General features: G+C 40.5%; 2 protein-coding genes across 4 annotated transcripts in view; one reads left to right on the top strand and one right to left on the bottom strand.

Moving 5' to 3' along the window:
- Positions 1–22,550, top strand: part of LOC143305497 (uncharacterized) — a 743,008-nt gene that overhangs the window by 264,938 nt on the left and 455,520 nt on the right. The gene's annotated exons all lie outside the window — the stretch shown is intronic.
- Positions 1,136–3,888, bottom strand: LOC117610941 (uncharacterized). The gene has a single exon (XM_034338796.2). It carries the CDS (start codon positions 2,558–2,560, stop codon positions 1,136–1,138), a length of 1,425 nt encoding a protein of 474 aa, XP_034194687.2. The 5' UTR covers positions 2,561–3,888.

The following is a 22,550-nucleotide window of genomic DNA, read 5'->3' as shown; positions in this document are numbered from 1 at the left end:
ATAGAACGTTAGCTAATACATTGGATAAAAGGACTCCATATGAAATTATAATGGGAAGAAAGCCCAATATCAGCAACTTGAAATTATATGGAAGCAGAGTTTTTGTAAGAGTCCCTGAGATTAAGAGAAATAGCAAATGGGATAGAAAGGCGGATTTGGGAGTACTAGTTGGCTATGAAGAAATAGGATATAGGGTTTTGATCAATAATAAAGTAATTGTAGCAAAACATGTTGATATTGTAAAGAAAAGTGTAAAGCTAGTGGGATTTAAAGACAACGATGAAACTAGTGGACACGATTTAATAGAAAATGAAATTGAAAAGAATGGAGTTAACCAAAAGGAGACTATACCTAGACGATCAGAGAGAAAAAGAGGTCTGGTTAATAGATACGGAGATCCAATAACCAACTGTATTTATGTAAATTATGTAAACATAGATAGCCCGGGAAGTTATAATGAAGCGATAAGTAGTAGGGACAGTGAAAATTGAATGGATGCAATGAATAAAGAGATTGAATGTTTAAATAAAAATAATACGTGGAAGCTTGTAGAAAAACCAAAAATGAAGTTGATCGCCTCTTTATCGCTTATCCGAAGATTCGCTTCCGAGTGTCGATCTGGCTTCTATCGCCTCGCGGCCCGGTATATATATGCTCGCGAGGCCGGTCGCCTCGCGAGTTCGTGGTGCGCGCGGTCGCCACCTGTCGGCGGCGCCGGTACTAGCTCGCGCTGGCGGGACCCGCGGTTTCGCGGCCTCGTACTCCTTACAGACTGGTAAGTCGCAAGAGAATGATATTCGTAACATTTCATACTGCGCAGTAGAAGCTGGTGGTTCAATTTTAGTGGTATTTGTAGTATTATTTTGATTGAAACAGAATATTTGAAGGCACAGATTGGGACATCTCGGAAAAAGTTTACAGAGTCCGCATTTATATAAAATGTATGTAAGGAGAAGAGTTCCCAGTCCTACTCCGACATAACTCATTATATTCCAAGCATTTTCCATTAGACTAGTTATTCTGCGTGAGCTTTTGATCTGGTATAATTTTGTATCAAAATCATCCGTATGAGGTTTTTATGAAATCGTTTTCAATTTTGATTGGTAGGTGAGGGTGCTCTTTAGACAAAATTTTGCTATCTTCCATCGTAAGATTTAACTATGTATTTTATTCGCGTTTCGTACGTGTATTCTCGGTCAACCTTTCCAATTTTAATCATACTGTTTGTACTGGTTAATATACAGGATTCGTCAGATTCTACAATATGTGCCTTTCTAATAGTAATGGTCGAATGTTCTTTACAAAGTGTTTGGATCTCAACTTCGCCTCTGGGAATCACGATGAATTTGCCGCTTTCTAATTCAATATAGGTTAATTCTTCACTCATATAATACGTGCCTGTTGGACAAATTTTTAAAATATCAGGTGCCAACTGCAATATTTCTGATTCGCATTTTTTACTGGAGCTTATTGGGTGACTAGCCGATTTTTGCTTACAAATTCGTAGTTTGTTATATCGTTTAAATTTTTCAATTTCCCTTTGGGAGCTGAGAATTATTTGCGAGTTGGTTTCGAGAGCAGTGTTGTGAGGTATGACAGGTATTGTGTATATAATATTATCGCGAGTTGTTGGGATAGGATATAATCGTTTAATTTCCCATTCTTGCTCATCAATCAAAGGAATTTCGAAGACGTATGCTATTTTATGGTTTACTATTGAGATAGTGAAACTACTAATACTGATAAGAATTTGATAATTCTCTTCTTTCAAATCTATCGAATACCTTTTGAATTCTGAACGTTGTAGCGCCTCTAGTCTTTGCACAAATTCCTTTGGTTTTACAATAGATGGATTAACTATTCCGGATCGTCCCAATGTCATTGCGTCCATGAAATTTCTGACGTCATTCTCGATTTCAGTGATTAATACGGATATAGCTATCAATTGCGAGTTCATATAGATATTACGTGAGTTATTGTTGATTTTGTCAATTGCACTGTGGTATAACACAAAATTTTCTCGGTGTAATTTAAACATGGTATCGGAATTAGCTTCTTTCAATAAAGTTTTAATTATATGCGTTTGATTTAAAATCGCGTTTGACATCACATTTTGTTGTTCGAACAACTTATCCATATTTTGATTAATGAGCTTCAAATCGTCTTCATCTAATGTGCCGAATAAATTTTTAGATACCGAACCGACAAAATTTAATAATCCACGCTTGTTTCTAATACCTAGGAATATCTTAAGCCTAATATTTTCTTCTTTTACCTTTGATAACTTATGTTCTAACATTAATATTTCCTTAGCTTCTAAACATACATCACTACAAGCTTTTTTAGTAACATTTAACATGTATTCTACTTCGGATATTCGTAACGTGGGTTCGTTACAATCTGCCATGACGATAAGTTTCCAGTGAGTGTAAAACAAGTGCGCTTTACCTTGTTTTTCAATGAAAACAGATGCATCATTTAGCGGGGTGAATTTGATTTCGCCCGTGGTTATGCCAATCCCAGAGATAAGTAATAACAGAATCATCCTGAAATGTAGCATGGTTTTAGTCGATTACCATGAACTCTTTTACTTTTATCACTTCGTAATTGAATTTCGTACGTGGGAGGGGAACAACTAAGGATAGGATACGGCCCAGTCCATTCGGGATCAAGTTTGTTACGTTTAGTCTCGTTGTGTAAGTACACCTTGTCTCCAGTTTTGAATATACTCTGAATCTTTATTATATTTTTATTTTGGTAATCCGTATATTTCTGTCTTGCTTTTTCTAAATTAATCCTCGCTCTAACCGTATAGTAATTATATCTGTCTTTCCACAACTTAATCAGATCATCACGTTTTAATGCTGGGGTATTCGCTATTATTGATAGTAGGTTAGCCTTATGTCCAAATGTTAACTCAAAAGGCGTATATCCGGTTGCTTCATGTACCGCGGAGTTATATGCCATACAAATAATGTTAAGATTTTCATCCCACTCGTTTCGTTTGTCACGTATCGAAGTTCGTATAAGGTCCCGTACCGTAGCATGTGTTTGCTCTAAGCTTCCGTTAGTCTGCGGGTGAAACGCAGTTGTCCGAATGTGTTTAATTTTGAATGTATCCTCGAAATTTCTCATTAGTTCACATATAAAATTCGTTAGAATATGTTTTGGGGAACCGAATATATAAATGTAATGTCACAAAAGTTTCTCGATAATTGTTTCCGCGTTACTTCGTTCCAATGGTATTAAAATCAAATATTTGCTAAAGGTATCTAAGACTGAGAGAATGTATTGGTTGCTGCGTTTAGTTATCGGTAATGGTCCGAAAATATCCATAGCTATTCGTTCATTTGTTTCAGTTAGTATGTCGGGAGCTACTGCTAATTCTTTGCCATGTATTCTATTTAATTTTTCTGTTTGACATGTCTCACATTTTTTTATTTTATCCATAACGTCCTGTTCTAATCCCTTCCAATTAGTTTTTTCCTTGATACGTTTTATCATCTTGTTTCTGCCTAAATGTCCCGAGAAGTCTGAGTTGTGTGCTTCATGTAGGATTTGTTCTTTCTGTTTCTCAGTTGGCTCGATAGTCGTGGGGTTCGCGGTAAAAAATATTTCTAGACTGTGTTGAGTAGTCAAGAATTGTAATATGCTAATTAACGTCTGTTGTTCGATCGGTGTAAATGGTTCGATAAGTCGAATTTTTAAGGGTTTTTGATTTTGAACATGGATATTAACAATATTATTAAGGTGGTCTAACCATTCTACTTTGTCTAAGATTCCTAATTCGGTCCGTGTCAAATTATACCAGTCCCTATTGTCTGCATATGGTTTTTCAACGAGTCTATGTTCTTTAGTATTTTTGTTCAAATAGTTCGAATAACCACTAATCAGTCTATCTTTCGCTGATTCTTTAACTTCGTCTGAGGGGTCATTATCACTGTCACAGCTTACGATCTCGCTGTCAGTGGTGTTACATAATCGACTTAATCCGTCAGCTGCGCTGTTATCTGAACCCTTCTTGTATTCGACTTCGTAGTCGTATTCTTCAAGTCTTAAACGCCATCGTAATAATCGAGATGAAGGATCTTTCACACTGAGTAACCATTTTAATGCCTTGTGGTCTGTCTGTATAATAAACCGTCGACCTAACAGATACTGTCGAAGCCTTTTCGTAGCCCAAACTATGGCCAATAATTCCTTTTCCGTAGTTGTATAATTTCTCTCTGCCAAATTTAGCGTACGTGAAATATAATAACATGGATGTCCTTCTTGCGAAAATACAGCACTTCGTTGGATGCGTCAGTTGTTAGTACAAAATTTTTGTTAAAGTCAGGGTATTTCAATACGGGGTGTGTGATTAATTTATGTTTCAAATGTTCGAATGCACTTTGGCACGCGGGTGTCCAATTGAATTCGCTTTCTTTCTTTAAAAGGTCCGTGAGTGGTTTACTAATTCTGGCAAAATTATCTATAAATTTACGATAATATCCGGTGATACCTAAAAATGATCAAACGTCTTTTACCTTGGTCGGGGTACGAAAATTTTTAACCTTTTCTATGCGATCGTAGTTTAGTTTTATTTCATCCGAAGTAACCATATGTCCTAAATATTCGAGTTCCGGTCGCAAAAACTCGCACTTATCCGGCTGTAGTTTCAAATTTGTCTCGCGGAGTCTTTGGAGTACTGCAGCCAGATTTTTATTATGTTCCTCGATAGTCCGTCCGAAAATTATTATATCATCCAAATATATAAAGCAAATTTTACCGTTTAATCCTAACATAGCTCTGTCTATCATGCGCTGGAACGTGGCTGGCGCGTTTTTTATGCCAAACGGCATTCGGTTGTATTGAAAATGTCCATCTGGTGTCGAAAATGCTGTATATTGTTTAGAATCAGGGTGCATAACAATTTGATGAAATCCGGAACTAAGGTCAAGGGCAGTAAAAAATTTAGCTTGTCCAAGATGATCAAGGATATCTTCGATTGAAGGGATCGGATACGCGTCCTGGTCGGTTAATTCATTCAATTTTCGAAAGTCTATCACAACTCGCCACTTTCGCTTGCCTGATACATCAGCTTTCTTAGGTACCACCCAAAGAGGTGAATTGTATGGACTATCTGATTCTTCGATAATATTTCTATCTAACAGTTTTTTCATTTGATTATGAATTTCTTGTTTGTGACATTTCGGGGGTTTATACGATTTCGTATTGATAATTCTCTTTTCCTTTAGTATGATCGAATGTTGTGTTAAATCTATCGAAGGTGTCGGTTCGCTTTCCAAAGCAAATACGTCTAAATATCTAAAAATTATTTTTGCCGGTTCGATATTTTGTAGTCTGATCTTTTCACGAAGTTTTAGAAATCTATCGGAAATATCTGTGTCAACGTCCGTTACTTCAATGTTGTTCAATCGTATCGTCTCGTCTTTGGTATTAATAAAATTTATTTTACGTTCGTTATCATAAAATATACTTTTAGGCGGTATTTCAATTTCGTCAAAGAGTGGCAATCTATATTCGTTTAAACAAAGGGAGCGATTATCAATTGTAAAATCGTATTTCTCGAGATATGGCAATCCTAAAGTTCCATCTTCCTTTAAAGGGAAACTTTCTGGTATTATATAAAATTCGTGATATTTGCCTAATGAGTAAAGCGTTACCTTTTGTTTTGAAGTATGTCTGTCGTTGCCCATGTAAAAAGATTTGTTCGTGTCAATCCGTTTCGTCTTATCGCAAATAAAATTTTCTTTCACCAGATTTATTCCTGCGCCCGTGTCCAGGAGTAGCTGTCCGTGTTCGCGCATTCCTCCAAGTTGTGCTCGCATGTGTCGGAGTCGTCCTGACACTGTGGAAATTCTTGTTCGCTCGTTTTCTTCGCTTCCTGATTCGATACTTCTGTTGCATTCGTTCGAGGTGGTAATTTTCCTTGACTGGTTGAGTAAAAATTTCGTTTCATGAAACATTTGTCAGTCGTATGACCCAGTTTCTGACAATTGTCACATTTTGGCAACGATTTTGAAGTTTGTGGATTTTGATTTTGTCGCGTAATACTCTGTCTTGGTGGTGCATTGTTCGTGGCAATTGGATATTGTTTGTTTTCAGCGATATACGGCTTTGATCGTGACCGGTCGAAACTGGTTTCTTTTAACCAAACTTCCGTTTCCATGGCGAGTGTTTGCGCTTCCATAAACGTTTTCGGATCTCGGGAAAATACCATTTTACCAATTTCACCTCTCAAATGTTGCACATATAATGGAACGACCATTTCCTCCTCAATTTTAAGTGCGACCTCTCGCTGTGTCGGATTAGTGTGAGTGTTTTGTATAGCGTAATATAATTCGTTCATTTGTGCGCGGAATCGTGTGTTATAGGATTGAACGGATTCGGTAATACCTTGACGCATACTTTGAAGTTTTTGTCTACAGCTAGATATTGTGACTGATGGAACAACATGGGTACGAAGAGCACTGAATAACTCGTCGTACGTATTAATAGCTAGATGTCTGATGTTTCTTTCTGCTTGGTCTTCAATTTTAGTAGATAGTATCAAATCTAACAGGATTTAATGAAGTCTTCCACCCCAATGTCATCTCTTCCTCTCAATGATTTTAGAATTTTAATCAAATCCTTTGGTGCATAAAGCGGCGCACTATGATCTTGGGCGGAACGGTGCTCGAGTTCCGTCGGCAAACGTCGAGGTTCTTGTGATTCTCGTCGCGAGACAGATGGTCGAGACGGCGCGGTAGCTGATGACTCGCATGTTACTTGAATTTCATCGTCCGACGGAACCCCGGTCGTATCATCATCGGTTATCATTTTCCCTACTATTTGAGATAAATTATGGATTTCTTCCCTCTGTTTTATTGTACTTTTTTTCAGCGCTGACAGTCTTTCCGTGAGGGTTTGAAAATTTTTGTCAGACATTTCAGTGGATTTTGTTTGTGCTACTGTCACTTGGTCGATTTTACGAGCAAGCGTCTCGATTTGTTGCATTATTATATCAAAATGTCCGTCCATCTCATCGTCAGGTGAGAATGGGATGTTGGGTGTAGGTTCACGATATTACAAAAATAAAAATGATTGCTCGCCTCACTGTTTCAGGAAAGCCCGCTTTGAGGTATTTTCCTGGGTTTCCAATTAAGTAACCCTTTTCTACAGTGGCGGCATTAATAAACTCTTCTCTTCGTTGAATCTTGGGCTTTAAAATCGGCTCCTGCTTTGAAGATCCACTCCGATTTCTCACAGTCCTTAGACTCGTTATCCTGGCAGGATCGCCAAATGTGATGGCGAGAAGGAAGGTATTAAAGAAAACCACACCCGACGGAATCTGTATGATAACTGAACTTTATTTCTTGATGCGTCTTCCTGTCGCACGGTGGTTTTTTTATGCCGACGAGGCATTCGTGGAACTTAAGTAAGGAGATACAGGATGAGCTACCGCGAGTGTCAGAGGGTATCGTGCTGATTCTAATAAGCCCCCCCTCCCCCCCCCCCCCCTCCACCTCACATGACGATAATACTGGAAGAGTTTGTAAATTGGAAAAGGCGTTGTACGGGCTACGCGAAAGTCCACGGGCAACATGGTACGAGTGTTTAGATGCGTATTTGAGAGGATTAGGATTTAAACGAAGCAAAATAGATTATTGCTTATATTTCCTGCAAAATAATAACGAGAAGGTTTATTTGATTATTTTTGTTGATGATTATTAATTTGTAGTAAAGACAGAGAATTATTAGAATCTATTAAAAGGAAGTTATCGGTAAGATTTCGAATGAAAGATATGGGCCAAATAACAACATATTTGGACATAAATATTAGTTATGAATATAGGAAAGGAAACATGACACTAGATCAGGAAAGTTATATTAAATCGTTGGTTAGAAAATATGGAATTGAAGATGCAAAATTATATGCGACTCCAATGAAGCAAAATCTAAAATGTGAACCTGCCTTGTCAGTATCAAGTGATATAAAGTATAGAAATTTAATAGGAGCACTTTTATATATAAGTTCGAGTACCAGGCCGGATATTTGCTATGGTGTCAATTACCTTAGTAGGTTCCAAAACTGCTACGACCAAAGCCATTATAAATATGCCTTAAAAATATTAAAGTATTTGTATTACACTAGAGAATTTAAATTAACGTATGAAAGGAATTTAAATGCTAATATTATAGATTGTTGTGTGGATGCTGACTGGGTAGGAGATATTGTTGACAGAAAATCTACGACAGGATATATTATAAGAATGTATGATAATACCATATTTTGGAAGTCAAAGAAACAAGATATTGTAACAAAATCGTCCACAGAGGCAGAGTATGTTGCGTTGTCTGCATGTGTGAGTGAGGTAAAATTAATTGAAGAATTATTAAAAGATTTTGGAATAGAGATTAAAGATCCGATACAAATTCATGAGGATAATGCAGGTGCAATTAGCATAAGTAAATTTGGTAATTTAACTAAAAGATCCAAATATATAGAAACCCACTATCATTTTGTAAATGAAAGTTATTTAAATGGAGAAATTGAAGTGATTAAAATTGATTCAGAGGAAAATCCTGCAGATGTCCTTACAAAGTCGTTAGGACGCATTAAGTTCGAGAAGTTTAGAAAAGCCTTAAATCTGTATTTGAGTTAGTAGGGTAATTATGCCTGAATTAAAGAAACCGTAAACAGTGAGAAGCTAAATTTAAGGAGGCGTGTTGAGTTGTCAGTAAATTTAGCTGTATTCACAGTATAAGTGTATGTTTGGATTGAGCGCCACTGCATGTTGTTGGAAGAGTGTTGCGTATGTGAGCGCCGCGTAGCGTGAGCGGCGTGAGTGAGATTAAGATTTTGTGCTCTCGCATGAAATGGCACGTTTTTCTTTCTTGTGTATTCAATAAATATAATAAAATACGTTTCATCATATTAAATTAACATATGTTTTTCCGGCAAAATAATAGGAAATCGAAAATTATAAAATTTCGAACACCTATCGAAAATTGCGTCTTCTCGCAAAATTACTTTTGAACTTATTTTAATTAAATCATGCTGGTCTTTAAACGGTTTAAAATGTTTAATGTGTTCGTAATCTTTATCACTCAAGTATTCTGACTGAACTAACCTAAGCATATTTGTCTCTGCGAGTTTTAATTCTTCAGCACTCAGTTCATTTAACTCCCATAAATCATTTTTGCCTTTGCAATTCGAATAAAACCTTTTGTTAATGTAGTAAATTAATACTACAATTAGGTTAAGATTTAATTTTATTCATTAATTTCGCTTAGTTTAAGAATCCCGCTCGACAAATTAACTCGTCCGTTAATGACGTCACACACCTTCGATCCTGGCGCCACGCGTAATCGTGGTGCCTGTTGGTGATCGATAGATCACTTTTGTTCAAAACATCGAACGCAATACACGTGTCTCGCTTAATTCTAACAACGCGCTTATCGCTTGCTCGAATACTCAACGACAATATTCGCTTCGCCTTCAACGTATCGCCGGGAAGTTACACGTTTATCGAAACTTCAATCGCGGAAGCGGAGTTAATAAAAGTGATTTGTGTTATCATTGAGTGACGAATTTCGATTCTTTATTAAACTACTCAGGATAGTTCCGGCGAAATTTAAAATAGCGTTACGCTCAAAACACCTTTTCACCCATGCGAGTATTCTAATTACTTTATTATATGACGAATATTTTTCATACCACGGTTTCGCATCATTTTTATTGCTATTAATTAGCGTAACTAATACAGAGCATGTTTTGATCGCGGTTTTACGTAATTCAAAATTAATTTCTTCATCATTGCACGTGATGTCTGTTAGCGTCAGCACGTGTGCAAAGGTTGACACGAGGCAGGGTCATTGTATTTGGGGCTTTGACCTGCTTTTCAAAGATTTCTCAGGATTCTTTAAGCTATCGACACCCCGAGCCATACGTCTGTCATCGGACTTAGGCCGGCAGTAGTTGATACTTGAGGTGCGACGAATTCTAAGAGTCGCGGATGTTTTGTTTATGGAACGGCGATAGAGAGTTCGATCGCCGATCCTCGAAGGAACGCGCGTGTGGCCGATGACCCGAAGTCATGGTGCTGCATGGCACGTGTAAAAAGATAAGGGTGTTCTAGAAGGATCTGGCCACAGAGTGGGGAAGATCTTGCATCTTCTGGTAGGAGGACCATGAGGAACGGCATGGCACTTATCCCAGAACCGTGATCGAACACGCCTCGCGAACATTATATCTAACATCAGAAGTGGGATACGTTCAGTTTTACTAAACTCACGTTGACAATGCCGAGTGAACCAGGCACGTCTGTTCCGCCGTCCTTTGATGAACTTTTCCGCCGCTTTATGGAAACGGTCGCGTCCGGTGCGGTATCGACTGTTACGTCCGCGACGAGTAATAAAGCAACCGCGGATGCCATACCCGAGTTCAGCGGTACCGATCTTGGTGAAGACGCGAACCAGTGGTGTGACATCGTCGAAAAAATCACTGATAAACTTCCTGTTTCGCAAAGACTAAGTTTGGCCACCCATGCGTTGCATGGTGCTGCCAAAAAGTGGTATAAGGGATGGGAAGGAAATCCAAGAACGTGGACAACGTTCCGCGAGGATTTATGTTCAGTGTTTGTGTCGGAGGACCGATTGTGCGAAAGACTATCACGTGCTGTGAATTACAATAGCGATTCCGCAATTTCATACTCTGAGTACGTTCGAAATAAGCTAAAATACTATGGACAAACGCAAATATCTTTTAAACCGCACGAGTTGATTAGTCTTGTGATAGGCCACGTGACTGACCCTAGTGTGCGCCAATCGCTTATGAATGCACGGTATACAACAACCACGGATTTGCTCAGTGGCAAATCAAACTTTGTAAAAGTGCCGCGAAAAGAAAAGAACAGTGATAGTAAAGGTGCAGTGTATAAGCGTCGTGATCAGATTCTACGAAGACGCTGTTATCAGTGCAATGAGACAGGACACTTACAGCACGACTGCCCGAGGAAACGGAAAGCAGAAAGCTTGCCAAAGGACCCCGTTAAAAGGACCAATGTACCTACATGCACTTTCTGCTCCAAGAGAGGGCATGAGGAGTCCGAATGTTGGTTGAAGCGGAGAACGCCTCGTGAGGACAAGGGTGCCAAAAAGACAAACAGTCGTCACGGGGAACTTGAAGCCAACGCCTGCTTTACATTAGATCACCAATTGACCCCTATCATCTTACAAGATATGGTCGTACGAAGTTGTCTCGTAGATAATGGCGCGACCTGTTCACTTGTCAAGGAACAGGTGGCTAAACGTGCTCATTGTAAGATTGACCCCTACATAACGATCGTAAGAGGGTTATGTGATTCCGCTGTGACCACCGTTGGCCAAACAACCGCTGTGATCCAGACCGAAGAAGTGACCGCTGAACTCGATCTCCTCGTGGTTTCTGAAGACACTATGACCTATGATGTCATAATTGGGAAAAACATTGTGACGCAGGGCATCCAAATTTTAACAAATTCCGAAGGGGAGACGAAATTACAACGGTGTTCGCTGGTCCCGCAAGGAATTCAAGAAGACTCAACACCGCAGTGTTTCACCTGTGATGTCGGCGACGTTGGGGTACGCGGAGAAGTGGAAAAGCTGCTAGACCGATACAACCATATGATTACGTCAGGCAACAAAGTACGATGCGTGAGTACAGGCGAATTAAAAATCAAACTCAAGGAAGACAAGGTAATTAATTATCACCCTTACCGTTTGTCTATTTCTGAGCGCGAAAAGGTACGAGAGATAATTGACGATTTATTAGCGAATAATATAATACGCGAAAGTGCTTCGCCGTTTGCAAGCCCTATAATCCTTGTAAAGAAAAAGAATGGTAAAGACCGCATGTGTGTCGATTTCCGTGCCCTTAATAGAATTACCGTCAAGGATCGGTACCCATTACCTTTGATAGAAGACCAGCTTGATCGTTTGGGCCGGGGAAAATATTACACGATATTAGATATGACATCTGGCTTTTACCAGATTTCTATTGCCGAAGATTCCATAGAAAAGGCGGCCTTTGTGACTCCAGATGGTCACTACGAATTTCTACGAATGCCATTTGGGCTGGCCAACGCACCCGCCGTCTTTCAGAGAGCCATAAACACAGCTTTAGGAACTTTACGAAATAAGATAGCTTTAGTGTACATTGACGACGTTCTTATTCCGTCGCGAACAATAGAGGAAGGATTAAAATACCTAGAAATAGTATTGCAAGCACTTGATACCGCGGGGTTCTCTATAAACATCGAGAAATGTAAATTTTTCCAAAAGACGATTGAATATCTGGGTAGGGAAGTCTCTGCTGAGGGTATTAGGCCAGGGAAAGACAAAGTTCGAGCTTTGTTAGAGTCGCCCGTACCATGCAACATAAAACAAGTTAGGCAATTTATGGGTTTAGCTAGCTATTTCCGAAAGTTTGTTCCTGAATTCACTGTACGAACGGCATGTATTACTAAGCTGACAAAGAAAAACGAACAATGGCATTGGGCTGAAGAACAAGAGAAGGCACGGCATTACATTCTCGAGAAATTAAGTTCGAATCCTCTGCTCGTAATCTTTAACCCCGAAAGAGAAACGGAATTGCACACGGATGCAAGTGCAATCGGTTATGGGGCCATACTTTTTCAAAAGGTAGACGGTGATTCAAGGGTAGTAGCATATTTTAGCCGATGTACAACATCGGAGGAGTCTCGTTATCACTCCTATGAGTTGGAGACGCTTGCAATTGTAAACGCGCTGAGGCACTTCCGCGTATATCTGTTGGGCATTAAATTCAAAATCATAACGGATTGTAATACTATAAAAGCTACGAGTACAAAAAAGGATTTGTTACCGCGTGTCGCAAGATGGTGGATCTTTTTGCAAGATTTTAATTTTGAAATAGAATACCGTAAAGGGAAATATGTAGAACACGTGGACTATTTAAGCCGAAATCCGCCTAAAGACTACCGTGTTAACACTATTTGTGAAGGCTCATGGTTAGAAGTCGCTCAGCGAAAAGATGAGGAAACAAAATCTATTATAGAACGTATAGAAACGAACGATACTGTGAGTAGCGATTTCGAAATTCGACAAGGTATTTTGTGTAGAAAAATACAAAGAGAATCCGGGCGAACAGTATATCGTAGTTTTGTCCCAAAAGGCAGTAGAATCAGTTTATTGCGTTTATACCATGACGAAAATTGTCATGTAGGTCCTGAAAAAACGTACGATCGTATAATGCAGAAATATTGGTTTCCAAAGATGCGCAAGTTTGTAAATAAGTACATTGAACACTGTATTACTTGTATTGTATCGAAACGGCACACAGGTCCGAAGCAAGGACTGTTGCATTCAATTAACAAAAAAGCAATACCCTTTTATATGATACACTGTGATTGTGTAGGACCATTTGAACGGTCGAAAGACGGATACCAACATATTCTAGTCATCGTAGATGCTTTTACAAAATATGTGCAACTCGTTCCATTAAAATCATTATCCGGTCCAGAAATGCTACAAGTATTTAAAGAACGCTTAACGTTATTTGGTACACCTAGAGTCGTTGTAATGGATCGAGCAACTAACTTTACATTCAAACCATTGGTTCAATTTATTAAGAAACATGGAATTGACTTGCACTTTATTGCTACAGGAACACCTCGTGCTAACGGGCAGGCCGAACGGTATGTTTCGACGGTAATAAACTTGCTTACCGCGGAAATAAATAAAATTTCAGAATGGCCGAACAAATTAGCTAAATTAATGATTTCTTTGAATACAACCGTTCAGAAAACAACAGGGTTCTCTCCGTATCGTTTATTGTTTGGCGTAGAGCGAAGCACAGCTACCGCCGATCTTGCCGAAACTGAATTGCCGGATACGAATGATCCAATTGACGTTATTAAAGATAGAGAATTAGCATCAGAAAGGTTGACCGAAAATGCTCAAAAACAGAATAGTAGATTCGATAAGAAGCGCAGAGTAAACGTAGTTTATAAAGAGGGTGATACGGTTTTTGTAAAACCAGCCGATTTAAGACGTGCGAAATTGGAACTTAAGTATGTAGGGCCATTTGTAGTATCCAAAATTTTAGCTAATGACCGATACGAGATAGTTGGAAAAACCGGAAGACCGCAAACGGTGCCCAAGGACCGTCTGAGATTATGGAAAGGCGAGTGGTCAGGTGATACCGATAGGAATGAAGGTTTAAATGACGAGAGCGACAGTGGAGATGAGCCGTGTTAGCGGATTATATAATGTGCGGCGTTCTATTGGTCGTATTATTTTTGTATTACTGTTTTACAGGCAATTAAAAGTAACGTACATATAATTTGTCTCTGATTTATTGCTGCTATGCAGTTGAACGGTTATCAACCTGTCCGTCATGTTACAGTATGAATATGTTTGAGAATAACGTATGAAAGATGACAATATCGTGTACAGAATAGAGCAACGTTGTGGATTCGAAGGAGACCTCTATCATGGGTGACAATAAAACCACGGACTTGATATGTTATCCTTCGAAAGACAACGTTTGAACGGTACACGAATTGCGCGGAATAGAGAACGTTATAATCTCGATGAAACAGTGGATTGTGTGCGGAATAGAGTACCGCTAGGGGTTCGAAGTAAAACTACACTTTGGGTGACATACGGTCACGGACTTGGTGAAGTATTTGAAGGACGGCGTTTGAAAGGTACACAATTCAGGCTAAAGAGGAGACGTTACGGTCTCGAAAAAAAAAAAAAAATGTTGCAGTTCGGATTTGTTAAGCAAGATGCTTGTAAGTATCGTTGCTGTGGAACGCTATGACGTTTGGTGCTGTGTGCACGTCTGATATGGCTGTGTGCCTGTGAATATGCGGTGACACTGGTAAGTGTTGTCCGTTGGTGTGGCGTACTTGCGAGTATCGTTACAATATGACATGTTTGGGAGAATTATCTAAATTGGGAATTGTTCTTCCTTTCGTGCTGTGAAAACGAAGGGCCTTGCTACTGGAATTGAAGGTTGTTGGATGAAATACGACTCCAGGGATATCTTGAGTTAAGTGATGGGTAAGGATGCTTCTCGAGAGCGCGAAGCAGGTCAGTTTGGCCGTGTTAGCGTCAGCACGTGTGCAAAGGTTGACACGAGGCAGGGTCATTGCATTTGGGGCTTTGACCTGCTTTTCAAAGATTTCTCAGGATTCTTTAAGCTATCGACACCCCGAGCCATACGTCTGTCATCGGACTTAGGCCGGCGGTAGTTGATACTTGAAGTGCGACGAATTCTAAGAGTCGCGGATGTTTTGTTTATGGAACGGCGATAGAGAGTTCGATCGCCGATCCTCGAAGGAACGCGCGTGTGGCCGATGACCCGAAGTCATGGTGCTGCATGGCACGTGTAAAAAGATAAGGGTGTTCTAGAAGGATCTGGCCACAGAGTGGGGAAGATCTTGCATCTTCTGGTAGGAGGACCATGAGGAACGGCATGGCACTTATCCCAGAACCGTGATCGAACACGCCTCGCGAACATTATATCTAACATGTCTTCGCTGGGCCAGCCTTCCATAGGTAACCGCAGCCAATCGGGACCCTCCCACCATTTCGATGACAAAAGCTGGCTGACCGTACAACCCCTAGACGGTAAATCTGCAGGGTTAAACTGCCCGGACACGTGTCTCCACTGATTCGGATTTGACAATTTCCTTATTTCTACAACCCGGTTCCAAACAAAAGTCGCCCAATTGCATTGTCACTTAATCCAGACTGATACGAATGACGAGTCGGTCCAGTAAAAAACATCAATATCTTTAAAATTGAACGCTTTTATAATCGTGTCTGTTAATCGGACACATATCGTTGTCGCTAATAACTCGAATCGCGGAATACTATGACGCGAATTACCGTTTTCCCCTTTTATCGGGACTACCCGATTCTTCGCTTCAACAAAACTAACGGCAACACTTGAATCACGCTCAATACGAATAAATACTACCGCGGCATAGGCTACCTTACTAGCATCACAAAAGGTGTGCAACGTAACTCTATCTGCATCATTAACCCTTCTTAGCAAGCATCGTTGTACACGGACTTCATTTAAATTTTCCATTTCGCGACTCCATTTAATAAATTTACTTTTAATATCGCTACTAACTTCCTCATCCCACGATAACTTTTTCGCCCATGTTTCTTGTAGCATCAGTCTCGGCGCGAGCATCACCGGGCAAATAAATCCCAACGGGTCAAATAATTTATGTGATAAAGACAAAATACTCCGTTTCGTAACCTTTTCAAAATCAGCATCTACTACTCCGTTGTACTCCCACCCACGGAGATCGAAATTAGCTAATTCCATCGCTTTTCTTGAATCCACTATGAACATATTCAAATGATCTATCGAATTCAGACTCGTTACACAATTATCGACATAATAACTTCTAGAAAGTTTCACAATATTTTCGCGATCAAGTAAAACATTTGAACCATTTTCAATCGATTTGATGATTTTCTCCAAATGCATATTGATAACCGCTCCGAGAATAAACGGACTACAGGAGACACCAAAAACTACTCTACAATGCCTTAATATTACCGTTTTTCCTTCCTTGTCTACTCATAGAAAACGCAAAAAATCTCTATCCTTAAGCCGTAAACTTATTTGTAGGAACGCTTTCTTTATGTCTGAAACTACCCCAATGCTACCTTGTCTGAAGCGCAGTAAAATTGACGTTACCAGCTCGATGAGATTGGAACCCTTTTGTAGACATTCATTTAATGAGGAGAACTGCCCTTCCCTGGCTGATGCGTCGAAAACGGGCCTAACCACTGTTGTACTTCCCTCCTTGATGACGGCACGGTGCGGCAAATAATGCCCCCATTGTTCCTCTTCTTCCTTGGTCACGTATTCGACGATTCCTTTTTCTACCCACTGCTCAAAAACTGTGTCGTCCGCTTCAAATTTTCCGTCCAACTGTAGCTTCTTTATTGTAGACTGAAGGCTGTTTTTTAGTACGCGTTCGCGATGATAATCGATATTGTTTCGTCACCGATTGACACCACCACGAAAGGGTATAGCAGGATAAGATGGTCAAAAGTGCCCTTGAGCCGAATTTGCTTCGCAATGCACCATTCGATAGCATATCCCAAAAAACCATGGTACACCAAGTTTCAACCCTGTACCTCAACCGGGAGGGTAGTTACAGGGTAAGAAAGAAAAAGTAGTTTTTGCCATATTTTCCCTATTTAATGGCATTCAAAAAATCTGAAAAAATTCTAGAATATTCTAGCCATGTTTCTTTATGATTGTGAATTTTCTCAGATTTTTCGGTTGCAAATCCTAGGCGTGAAAAATCAAAAACGCAAAAAAAAGTCGAAAAATAGAGATTTCGGGTAGAAGCTTTCGAGACACTAGATTTTTACTTTTACAGTAGTTAGATATTAGCATGACTGGTGTCCTCAATTTTTTTCAGATTTTTCATTCTGGTGCGTCAAACCGAAAAAAATCAAAAACCGATATTTTCGACATATTTCGTGCGATAACATGAGAAATACTTTCAATTTCTACATTTCCTTTACACACTTAGTGCATTATGTGATTTCGAACATTTTTGCACTGGATGCAGTAAAATCTGAATGGAGAGAGTGAAGTTATTATAAATAATTGAAAATTACGCACCTTATCCTCTAAAATATTAGAAACTTTTTCAACGTCACCGATGGATAAGTCGGTAAGGTGTCCGACTATGGAACCGCTGGAAACTTTTTTGTCACGAGTTCGCGCCCCATGAATGTACAATTCTATTTTTTGTCATAAAACAATTTTTTTTTAAATTATTAATCACATAAGAATACACAATAATCATTTAATAACGTATGAAAATAATTTTGAAATATTTTATTATTAAGTATACATAAAAATAAGTGGTGCACTACCGATTTTCTGATTTCGTACTGTTCTAATTACGGATAGCTCCCAATATTTTGTTAATTGAAAAGTTGTGTGGTTGTTGGTTTATGATGGATATTGAAATCAATACAGATATGTATATTTTACCTTAATTGTACATATAGCCAAAGAGTCGGTTGTTTTTTCGGTTTGACGCACCAGAATGAAAAATCTGAAAAAAATTGAGGACACCAGTCATGCTAATATCTAACTACTGTAAAAGTAAAAATCTAGTGTCTCGAAAGCTTCTACCCGAAATCTCTATTTTTCGACTTTTTTTTGCGTTTTTGATTTTTCACGCCTAGGATTTGCAACCGAAAAATCTGAGAAAATTCACAATCATAAAGAAACATGGCTAGAATATTCTAGAATTTTTTCAGATTTTTTGAATGCCATTAAATAGGGAAAATATGGCAAAAACTACTTTTTCTTTCTTACCCTGTAACTACCCTCCCGGTTGAGGTACAGGGTTGAAACTTGGTGTACCATGGTTTTTTGGGATATGCTATCGAATGGTGCATTGCGAAGCAAATTCGGCTCAAGGGCACTTTTGACCATCTTATCCTGCTATACCCTTTGTACCTCCTTAAGATCTATTATAATATTAAGGGTAATAAATGATTATATCTAGATTAAATATGATATTATATTACTAAGAGTCTTATACAATTGTCTGGTGTTGTGAAACAAGCGGTACGATGCGTGTTGGAATACACTCCACTGGTCGGAGAGTTGAAAAATCCCGATGACTCGAAGTTTTAATTTATTTTCTCACGGCTTGCAAATGACAAGTGACTCTAAACGTTGGAGCTGAGTGAACTATTTGAAGACTCGTGATCGAATGAATGTCCGTGTCAAAAACGTCCAGCAAGAAGCCGCAGAGAGGTAGTCCGACGAGATAGGCGTTGACCAAAAGGGCCAATTAGTAAACGTTTTGAGTTTAGCTATTGGCGATAGGCTGAACTGTTCAGCAAATCAGCTCGCAGGACATTTCCCATGTAAGCTACCGGAAAACCCAGCAGGCTGTGATGCACGTGGAACTCGCCAAAGTTTATGACCCGAACCGGCAGTGACCCAGGCGTGAGCGACAGACGGCTCAAGACCCTTACGTTTGGGTTGTATCTTAGAGGTATATGGTCAAGTGACCGTTGGTGCCTGAGTATGCAGCTTAGATGGTTTGGGACCCCTTAGGGTTTTGTTTGACTTGGTTGATTTGTGCATCACAGGGGGTCCTGTTTATGACTCGGAGTGAAAGTTTGACGTTTTGCGGAATTAATCTGACAAAAGGTTTAGGCGTTCGTTTTGTCCAGCTGGATAACTGTAGAAAGGTGAAGGCACCCGTAAAAGATTGTAAACTGCTTGTCGCGAGTTTTGTGGACAATATGGATTCTAAAATAAACGTCCTGATTTTTAGAACCTTGTCCTTAGAAATTCTATTTATTGTTTGGAAATTCCGAACTCTTGAATAGTAATTGCTTCAATACGTGACAAACTATGACTCCGACCAGTTTAGTATGTTTCCTAGTAATTGTGAGTTTTATTATTGAACGTGAAGGATCGTACTTCTAAATTCGTATAATAAACGGTTGGTTATTCGTTCCTTTGTTGATTAGTCCTTGCCAGGTAGGCTGAATGTATTGAACAGGCTTCAGTTTAATTGCAGTGTGTTTGTTACCGTCGATAAGAAGACCTGATGGTTGTTGATTGACAATGATTGCTATTGTGTATTGACGGTTGTAATTATAAATTCGCGGTGCTTCGAAACATCCTCCCCCCGTTGAGAGGGCATCGATCAAATGATGATAGTGTACGTGTAGATGTCTGAATTCGTATAGTGGTATAGGTTTAATGGTCTAAGAATGGCTAGTACAATTATGACCCAAGTAGTTAAAAAGGAACTTATGATCTACGTATAGTTACATTAAATTAAATTAAAGTTATTAATGAGAGTCCATAATCTGCTCATCCTGGTCTGTCTGGACGGGCAAGGGAACGAGTCGTTTTACGCTTCGATCTAGCGTACCTTTGGCCGTTTTTATGGTGGCGGCTCGAATGATGCCGTCGGAACCGGAATGGACCTTGACGACTCGGCCCAGTGGCCAGTGCAGAGAGGGAATGTTGTCCTCCCTGAGCAGCACGATGGTACCTTCCCTTATTGCGTGGCCTCCTGTTGTCCATTTGCTGCGGGTGGTCAACTCGTTGAGACACTCTCGGTGCCATCTGGTCCAGAAGTGTTGCTTCACCTTCTGGACGTGTTGCCAACTGGACAGGCGGTTCGATGGAGTGTCTCTGAAATTTCTCTCCCGCAAACTGGTCAAAGAGTCACCGATCAAGAAATGAGCAGGTGTGAGAACCAGGAGGTCGTTTGGATCTGATGAAATTGGAGTGAGTGGACGAGAGTTCAATATGGATTCAATTTCAATAATTAGGGTGTTGAAGTTTTCAAAGGTGAACAATTCGGTTCCTGCAACGCGCTTCAAATGATATTTGAATGACTTCACCGCAGCTTCCCACAATCCTCCAAAGTGAGGTGTCAATGGAGGGATGAAGTTCCAGTTGATTGCGCGTTCTGCGAGAAAGGTGGTGACCTTCTCGCGATGATCGTCAGATTGTAGTAGTGAGCGCAGTTCACGTAACTCGTTGTTTGCCCCGACGAAGTTGGAACCGTTGTCCGAATACAGGTCCGTACAAAATCCTCTTCTAGCGATAAACCGTCTGAGGGCCGCCAAGAAAGCCTCAGTTGTTAATTCGCTGACGAGCTCCAAATGGACCGCCTTTACGGCGAGGCAGACGAAAACTGCAACATAAACCTTAACCCGATTGAGGTTTCTATGTTTTCTTTCTTTTATGAAGAAGGGTCCGCAATAATCAACTCCCACATTGGTGAATGGCCGAGATTCCGTGACCCTGGCTGCAGGTAGGTTACCCATGATGTAATCCACCGGCGGCGGTTGTGCTCGGCAACAGCGGACGCAGGCCTTTACGACCTTCCAGACTTGGTTTCGGCCGTCAATGGGCCAACAGCGTCGTCTGACCGCATAAAGGGTGGCCTGAGTACCTGCATGCAATTGAGCACGGTGCTCATTTCCTAATATTAATGCAGTGACTCAGGTCTTCGGCAGGATGATCGGATGTCGTTGACTGAACGGCATGAATGAATTCTTCAGTCGGCCTCCGACTCGTAGAAGTCCGTCGCGGTCAATGAACGGATTTAAACGTTGAAGCCTGCCCTTTAATGTCTGGCCGTTGCCTGTTATTAGCCTCTTCATTTCTTCAGTGAAGTGAAGTCGTTGTATTGTTTTGATTATGACATCATGGGCGTACCTTAATTCTGAAGCTGTGAATGCTCCCTTTGCCGCGTGACTGCGTTTCCACCGTAGGCAGTATGCGATGACCCTGATTAATTTTCCCCATGACGAAAATCGTTCAATGAAATTGACATCAGGACGAGTAGTGGTTAAGCAGACGACGGTTCTCTGTTCCGGAAGATCGTTTGGACATTGTATGTTTCCGGAAGGCCAGTGTGTTTCCTCTTCTTGTAACCAGTTCGGTCCATGGTGCCAGATCGATGGTTGTAGGAATTCCTCAGGTGATCGGCCTCTAGAGATGATGTCTGCGGGGTTGTCTGCGGTTGGGACGTGTCGCCAGTCGTTGACGTCCGTGTTGTTCTGGATTTCGGCGACTCGATTCGCGACAAAGGTTTTAAGTAGGTGTGGCGATGTTCGTAGCCAGTGTAATACTATAGCGGAATCGGTCCAATAGATGGTGCGGTTGATGGTGATATGTAGAGCCCTCTGTGCTGTTGTGGCTAATGAAGTTAGGAGCACCGCTCCGCACAATTCCAATCGTGGAATTGATTGGGTTTTCAGCGGAGCCACCTTAGATTTTGCCAGCAAGAGTTCAACCTGATAGTGGCCATCGGCATTCCTTGATCGAAGGTAGATGCAGGCCCCATATGCTCGTTCGCTGGCATCACAGAAGCCATGTAGTTCGACGGATGTTGGTTCGTTGATGAGTGTGTTCCTATGAAACGTAATGTTATTTAACAATGGCAATTGTTTACAATACTGCATCCATTCCGTGTGTACGGTCATTGGCAGCGACTCGTCCCAGTCGATTTTCATTGTCCAGATCTTCTGCAATAAAATCTTCGCGACGATTATAACTGGTCCGAGCAGGCCCAACGGGTCGTAAATTCGTGCGATGACAGAACTGATGGATCGTTTGGTAACGGATTTTGTGAGCGTGACATTGGTCACGGAATACTGAATTGTGTCATCGGTGGAATCCCAGACAACCCCTAGTGTTTTTATTGTCGAGGACTCCCCCAGGTGAAGCCTCTTGTTGATGTCCTGTTCGGGTAATCCATGCAAGAGTGGCTTGTGATTCGAGGCCCATTGTCGAATTTGTAGCCCGGCTGAATTTAGTAACTGGATCATTTGGTCTCGCAAGGCCAGGGCTCCCTTCACCGTCGATGCTCCAGTTAGTAGGTCATCCACATAGAAGTCCCTTACCAGATTCTGCGCGGCGTCAGGAAATCGGTGTCCTTCGTCTTGAGCCAATTGCGAGAGGCAGCGAATGGCCAAGTACGGAGCGGCGGAAAGTC

The sequence above is a fragment of the Osmia lignaria genome, chromosome 8 (assembly GCF_051020975.1).
Source record: "Osmia lignaria lignaria isolate PbOS001 chromosome 8, iyOsmLign1, whole genome shotgun sequence".
Taxonomy (NCBI): domain Eukaryota; kingdom Metazoa; phylum Arthropoda; class Insecta; order Hymenoptera; family Megachilidae; genus Osmia; species Osmia lignaria.
Note: the sequence above shows the minus strand (reverse complement) of the source record. Positions and strands in the feature narration are given on the sequence as shown.